General features: G+C 40.3%; 1 protein-coding gene across 1 annotated transcript; it reads right to left on the reverse strand.

Moving 5' to 3' along the window:
• Positions 1-202: 202 nt before the first annotated feature.
• Positions 203-6401, reverse strand: LOC125485338 (YEATS domain-containing protein 4). Its single transcript, XM_048607649.1, has 3 exons — positions 6066-6401; positions 1151-1270; positions 203-302 (listed from the first exon to the last, which is right to left on the reverse strand). Exons 1-3 carry the CDS (start codon positions 6114-6116, stop codon positions 219-221), a joined length of 255 nt encoding a protein of 84 aa, XP_048463606.1. The 5' UTR covers positions 6117-6401; the 3' UTR covers positions 203-218.
• Positions 6402-7651: the final 1250 nt, after the last annotated feature.

Raw genomic sequence — 7651 nt, forward strand, 5'->3', positions numbered from 1 at the left:
GAGCAGGAAGGCTCTGAAGAAGGGTCTAGGCCCGAAACGTCAGCCTTCCTGCTCCTCTGATGCTGCTTGGCCTGCTGTGTTCGTCCAGCTCTACACCTTGTTATCTCAGATTCTCCAACATCTGCAGTTCCTGCCATCTCTGTATGTTTCTAACAACTTGTTTCCATTTTTACAATTTAAAAAAAAAACTTACTGAAACATATTTTCCAAAAGGTATTTTAAAAAAGAAACTTGCCTCTTAGTGGGTTTCCATAGCTTTCATGCAACTTGAACTGAATTTTCTTTACATATGCAGACATGTCCTATAACAAAAATAAACATTTAGTCCTGTTCATGCCAGTCTCTTAATGTTTATAAGAAAAGTATTATGGTGGCATGAAGACAGACATTACAGACACTTGATTATACAGAGTGGGGCTTGAACCCATAACCTTACTACTCAGCTTTCAGAATGCTACCAAGTAAAGACTAACACATTTACTAGGCATCAAACCAATAACTTTCTTGATCATGTAATTCAACAACTTGCTGTCTTAATTAGAGAGAGCTTGGACAATCCCAGTCCTGATCACTTTTCTTAAACTGAGACACCTATTTTTGACAATCTAGTCACTTATTGACACGCAGAATCTTTTCATGCTGTTATTTTGTATTGGCAGCAGAAATTGAGTACGAGCTAAAATATACTATTTGATGTGCACATAAGTAACTTAGCTGCTCACCCCTAACCAGACGATGGATGAAGTGAACCCAGCAGCTATTTCAATAGTCACTAAGGAACATGCGCAATGCAATGTTACTTTTAAGTCTAGAGAATGATAATCAATGTTTACACTTTGATATTCAGGAAACAGTAATTAAGCAACAAGCATTCGTTATTTCATTTTCCAGATGAAGGTTATGCCAGACTTTATTCAAATATGAAGCAGTACAAAACTAAATCATCCTAAAACAATCTTAAATCAAAAAGTAGAAAGATCAACTTATTTGGAGTGTCCACAAGTTACGATATATTCTATGCATGTCCTCCTAACAAGCTAACGAAAATATGATACAATTTATAAATTAGCTTTGTATTGCTTCATAATGTGTTTGATATTCAGTTATAATATCTTTAAGTACATACCAAAGACTAAATAGCAGAACTCACTTCATTCCTGTAAGGTTTTACATACACTGTCCACTGATGAGTGTGTCCATCTTCCTCTCGTTTCTTTCCAAAATAACGAGCAACATTTCCAAAGACTATTGGTTTAACTATCGTGACACCCTATATATGAGAACATCAAGAAAATATGTCTTAGTTTCTCAATGTTTCCTGAATGTTGAGGAATGATCAGCTTCTAAAAAAAAAGTTACAAAAAGATATAAGAAACCAGATATGATAATATTTCAATACCAACTTTAAGACAGCAATGCAAAAGGAACAATTAAATTAGCTACCCCTCAGTCACCAAAGCAGTCTTTCCTGTTAGGAGTTAGTAAGTAAATATTCCTGAATCAACCTGTTCAGAGATGTTCTTACAAACTTCCGGAGCAAGTGGGACTTGAACCCAGGCCTTCTGGCACAGAGAAACTAAAGTCCTCCATTGGTAGTCTAAGAAGCATGCTAAAACTTACTGAAAAATAAAACCCAGTAGGGAGAGATCAAAATCAAGAGAGGTGGAAAATGATACAAGGATAGCTTCAATCATTCACTCTCACCTGAATTTTAAGAATTAAACACTGCCCTAGCAATCAGATGTGGACAGATTTTTGGTAGCTAAGAAAATTGAGAATATGTGCAGGAGGGTGGAATTGAGATAGCTTATCAACCATGATTTTGTTGAATGGCTTGACTTCAGCTCAAATGGCTAAATGTGTACTCCAAATTCCATTTTAGAAATGTTTTTACATAAATCACCATAAGTTATGACCTAGTAACGATGTCAGCTGATGATGATATTGGAGAAGAAGTCAGATCTCAGAGTGAGACCTAACTTGATGGATCATAAGTTTATTTTTTGGTTACCATGATGGTCAGTCAGTGAACATACTGATGAGAAGCTCCAAGCATTCTTAACAAAAGAACACAAGATTATTATACAAAAGGAGGAAAGCTGTATACAGGACAGTTTGGAAAGATCTTTATAAACAGCAAAAAGAAAAGTTCCCAACAAGTAAAGTACCCCCATTTAACTCCTTAGTTTCTTGTTTAACCGATGAGCTAGTAAGAATATCCTCTCGGCAACTTTCTATACATTCACCACATGATTCTCTGTAATCGTCTCTCCAACATACAAAGCTAATTCACCGACTTTTCCCACATGATCTTTAAAAGCCTCATCTACTTAAACTGCTAAAACTATTTTAAGATTTCTTTCTCACTTTGAAAACCTGGGTAACACACATAAAATGCTTCCACTGGAATGAAATTATTCTTCTCAACCGAACTCAGATTGTGGTCCTTGTTTGTCTCTCTGTATGTCATAAAGTTCAACTCTGTAAACATTTCATCATTAATCTCCCTGGGTAGTTCATCTAATAAATTTATCTGAAGTCACACGCAGTGGATGTTATCTACTTGGGTTTTAGGAAGGCAGACAACATGGTTTGTAAAACAGACTAATAGTTTAATCAAGCATGATCTCCCACTACTAAAACTGCAAAACATCTACGCATTGATGAGTATATATTAACAAGGTCTGCCAAACAGTTAGTAGACAGACTACAACAGGAAGTAAAACAACGCTAGAAAATTGACTTGCAAATAGTTGATTGCACAGACATAATGTTCACTGTTTGCCAAATCAATGCTTGTAACAAAAAACCCTGCCTCCACCTAAAAACACACACAAAAAACAGTGAGACCTCAGCACAATGGTGTAAGTGCTTTGTTATCACTTTTCCAAGAATGCATTCCAGTATTTCCTGATACCGCACGTTACGCAGATTGGTCCATTTTTCTCTCTCTCTATTACAGACGAGTGCCACATTTGCTATTCGCAAATCCACTGGGACAGTTCCATGGAAGGTAAGAAATATTGGAAGATCACAGCTAGTGTATACCACATCTCTGCAAACAACAAATGCTGGAGATCACAGCGGATCGGGCAGCATCCATGAAGACAGAGCAAGCTAATGTTGCGAGTCTAGATGACTCTTAGGAGTCAGAGTTGTACAGCATAGAAACAGGCCCTTCAGTCCAACTCATCCATGCCGACCAGATATACTAAATTAATCTATTTCCATTTGCCAGCATTTGGCCCATATCTCTCTAAATCCTATTCATATACCCATCCAGATGCCTTTTAAATGTTGTAATTGTACCAGCCCCCACCACTTTGTCTGCCAGCCCATTCTGTAAATGCACCACAATCTGTGTGAAAAAAATTGCCCCTTAGGTCCCTTTTAAATCTTTCCCCTCTCACCTTAAGCCTATGCCCTCTGGTTTTGGACACCCCACTCTGGGAAAAGACTTGGCTCTTCACCCTATCCATGCTCCTCATGATTTTATGAACCTCTATAAAGGTCACCCCTCAGCCTCTGATGCTCCAGTGAAAATAGCCCCAGCCTATTCAGCCTCTCCCTTTGGCTCAAACCCTCCAACCCTGGCAACATCCTTGTAAATCTTTTCTGAACCTTCTCAAGTCTCACAACATCCTTCCTATAGCAGGGAGACCAGAATTGCATGCAGTATTCCACAAGTGGCCTAACCAATGTCCTGTACAGCCGCAACATGACCTCCCAACTCCTACATGCAATGCACCGACTAATAAAGGCAAGCATACCAAACGCCTTCTTTATTATATAAAAACTGAAAGAACTGCAGATGCTGTACAAATCAGAAACTGCTGGAAAAGCTCAGCAGGTCCGGCAGCATCTCTGAAGAGAAATTAGAGTTAACCGGACCTGCTGAGCTTTACCAGCAGTTACTGATTTTGTGCCTTCTTCACTCTCCTGACTGCTGGTACTCCACTTTCAATGAACTATGAACCTACACTCCAAGATCTCTTCGTTCAGCAACACATCCCAGGACCTTAACACAGTGTATAAGTCCTGCACTGATTTGCCTTTCTAAAATGCAGCACCTCACATTTATCTAAACCACTCCTCAGCACATTGGCCCATCTGATCAAGGTCCCATTGTACTCTGAGATAACCTTCTTCATGTCAGCTCTGATGAAGGAGGAGGTACAGTTAGTAAATTTGCTGATGACACCAAAATTAGTGGTGTAGTGGACAGTGAAGTGTGGAGGTAGCTCCACACCTGCACTTCTATCACCGGAAAATACCACAATCTGCAAGTTCCCTTCCAAGTCACAGACCATTACTTCCTGGAACCACATTGATGATGAAAGAGTAGCAATGAGTCAAAAACTTGGAACTCCCTCAGTAACAGGTTGTGGTATACTGACACTACATGGGCTGCAGTGGTTCAAGACTGGAAAATTAGGGATGTGCAAATAATTGGAATGACCCCCCTACTCCATCCAACCAAAAACATAAATGTGTCTCATTAATAAAATAAGATCTAAAATCTCTTTTTCCTGTTCGGTTTTTTTCACAATCTAATTCATCAAAATTTGCAGACAATAGCCAATGATGCCCATCATTTTTTTAAAAAATCCTTTAAATCAGCCTTTTACAAACAGGTTATGACACCTCCGGGGCAGGTGAGACTTCAACTCTGACCTCTGCCCCAGAGATCAATTACCATTGCACTCCATAATTGTGACCAATATGCATAAATTCCAACGGACCTTTAACAACACTTTGATATGAAATGACAGATGAAGTTTAGTCATACTAGATTTAGCATAAGGTAGGCTAAAGTTTATTATTTTAAGTACTTTTTTTAACTGAGGCATGAATTTTCCTTTTGAGCATGATAGTATGAAATAATAAATATTCAAATTATCTCACACACAAACATAATTAAGAATAGGCCCCTCAGCCTCGCTCTGTCATTTTCTAATCAATGTGTTCAGGAACAGGTGGGTCTTGAACCCAGGCCTCCTGGTTCAGAGGTAAGGACACTACATTGCACTATAAAAGCCATGCTCTGCCATTCAGTAAGATCATAGTTGATCTGATTACTCCAAATTCCCCCTAATCCTATAACCTTTCACCACCTTCCCCCCCTCCATGTTTACCAAGAATCTATCTACTTCTGCATTGAAAATATTCAAGGACTCTGCTTTCATGCCTTTTTTTAAACGAGAATTCCAAAGTCTCTTAATCCTTTGTGGGGGAAAGAATGTCTTAAATGGGCAACTCTATGTTCAAACAGTAATCCCCCAATTCTAGATACTCCCACAAGAAGAAACATGGTCTCCACACCTATGCTGTCAAAGCCGTCAGGATCGTGTGTTTTAATCAAATCACCTCCTACTCTTCTATACACTAGATAGAAACTCTGCCTGTCCAACTGTTCCTCAAAATCAACTCACCTATTCCATAAATTAATCTAGTAAAACTCCAAACTGCTTCCAACACATTTACATTCTTCCTTTAAAACGGGAGACCAGCGCTGTTCATAATCTCATCAGCGCTCTGTGTAACTGAAGTGTAACCTCATTACTTTTGGATTAAATTCCCCTCGCAATAAATGACAGGAAAGCGAATAGAAATACTAACTACTTGCTGTGTCTGTACCTTTTTATGATTCATTAAAAAAAACCCCACAATTTCCAGCTCCTTTGTAGGTCTTAACACTCATCTCTTCTTTCATTGCCCTGCTAACTGGTTTGCACGTTAGACTAAATGACAAAGCTAAAAACCATCTGTAGTCGAGATCCTCTGGAACTCGCCTCTGTTTTATTCAGGCTGACTGTCTTATTTCCCCAACGATGGACATCATTCAATCTGACAGTTTGTGAGAGATTCACTCCAAGAGGAAAACGTTCATGACGTTCTCTGAATGCTATAACAAAAGAAGTCACTTTCTGGCTGTTTACAATTGTGCCACGTTAATAACAATTCTATAGTTACCATTAACATATTGTGGAAATAGGAAAAGCTTCTAACGTTTGCTGTTTGCGGGGGTATATTTGCAACTTGTTACCCTATAAAAAGGCTTTTACCTTCACTCTTCCTCCCGAGTCAGGACCGAACTCCGCCATTCTCTTGAACATATTGTTAGAGCGGCGCCGCTTCCGGAACCAGACCCGAGCCCGCAGATTCTCGGCAGCAGCGGCTGGAGCCACTAGGCCGCAGCGCCTCCTCGCCCTCTGTTCCCAGCTTCAGCCGGCAGCCCACCGCTCCCCCTGCTGGTCTCTGTGGGAACTGGCCCGCTTCTTCACCCCCTACTCGGCCGCCACCGCTGGCTTTCTCAAATAACACGGAGCGAAGCCACACCACCTGGGCTCCTCGCGAGGTACCGCCACTCTCAACACCCTCACCAAAATGGACCCCGCCCCGTTCCCTCATCAACATGGCAGACACACCCGTCACCCTATTCCCTCATCAACATGGCGGGTACAGCCACAAACACCCGTTTCCTTATCAATATGGCGTATCCATGTGCCCACTCCCTCATGAATATGGCGGAGGCTGCCCTCCTTTTCGTTCCGATGAGAAGCCATCAAGTTGAAACGTTCACTCTCGTTCTTTCCCTCTTCATGGAGTCATTTTTAAAGTTCTCGTTTGCTTTACGAGGGCAGTGAACACTTCTTGCGGCTCTTTATCCAGCGACTGACTAACTTTGGACCGAGCCTCAACGACAGGAGGATTTTAAGATGGAGATTTCAGAGTTGTTGGAAAGAGAAAGGCCAAAAATAGATAGGCCAAAAATAGATGAAAACAATTAAATCATCAAAGCACTAGAAACAAGCAAAATGACTGATAAATTTCCAGGTGTTTCACCAGTAATCTCTTCTGGAACGTAAACTGAAGAGTGAGGATGTTTTTTGCATAATTCAGTACCATTCGCAATCCTAAGACACTGAAACAGTCTTTTTTAATAATCTTCATGGCACTCGAGTGCCATACAGGTTATCTCAAAGAGAATCTAATCATCACCCTTTTATATTCGATAGCATCATCAATAGTGAATTCCCCAATATCAACTACCTGGAGCACTTACTCTTGACCAGGAACTAGACTGTGATGTGAAAAAGGATCATTTTTCCAACATCCACATGGCACAAGTCAGCAGTGGGACAGAATGTTCCCTACTTGCCAGGACTGCAGCAAAGGTCAACAAGCTTGATATCATATCGGACCAAAAAAAAAATCCTGATTTGACCCCCTCATCTATTACCTTAAACATTCACAACACAAATAGACAGTGGTAGCAAGGTGTACTGTTTAAGTATGTATTATAACTTGATAATGCTTCTTCAACTATGCCTTCCAAATCCAATAGCAGAAGGATAAGGACAACAGACAAACATAAGCAGCATTGTCTTGCCAGCAAGGTGACCAGCTTTTTCTGGATTCTCTGGAATTTAGATTCCAATCCTGGTTTTAGGCTTTCCAGAACATTATTTAATGCAGATTCCTCTGGGCAGCAACTGAGGAAACTGCTCAGTCTCCACTTGCTGCACAAAAATCTTAAGTGTTTACACATGCATAGTTCAGAAGCAGTACACTATGCAGAGACCGAAATGTGACAGTCTGAATTTCGGTCTGGAAGCAGCTTTCAGGTTCCTGTCCACGAATTCAGGAC

The sequence above is a fragment of the Rhincodon typus genome, chromosome 18, assembly GCF_021869965.1.
Source record: "Rhincodon typus isolate 14 chromosome 18, sRhiTyp1.1, whole genome shotgun sequence".
NCBI lineage: Eukaryota > Metazoa > Chordata > Chondrichthyes > Orectolobiformes > Rhincodontidae > Rhincodon > Rhincodon typus.

Excerpts from the sequence above, each read along its gene's own strand:
- LOC125485338 (XM_048607649.1), bottom strand. The coding sequence starts at position 6,116 with ATGTTCAAGAGAATGGCGGAGTTCGGTCCTGACTCGGGAGGAAGAGTG. Across the intron at positions 1,271-6,065 it reads ACTCGGGAGGAAGAGTGAAG|GGTGTCACGATAGTTAAACC; the intron begins GTAAAAGCCTTT and ends TCTCATATATAG. Across the intron at positions 303-1,150 it reads TAAAACCTTACAGGAATGAA|GACATGTCTGCATATGTAAA; the intron begins GTGAGTTCTGCT and ends TTTTTGTTATAG.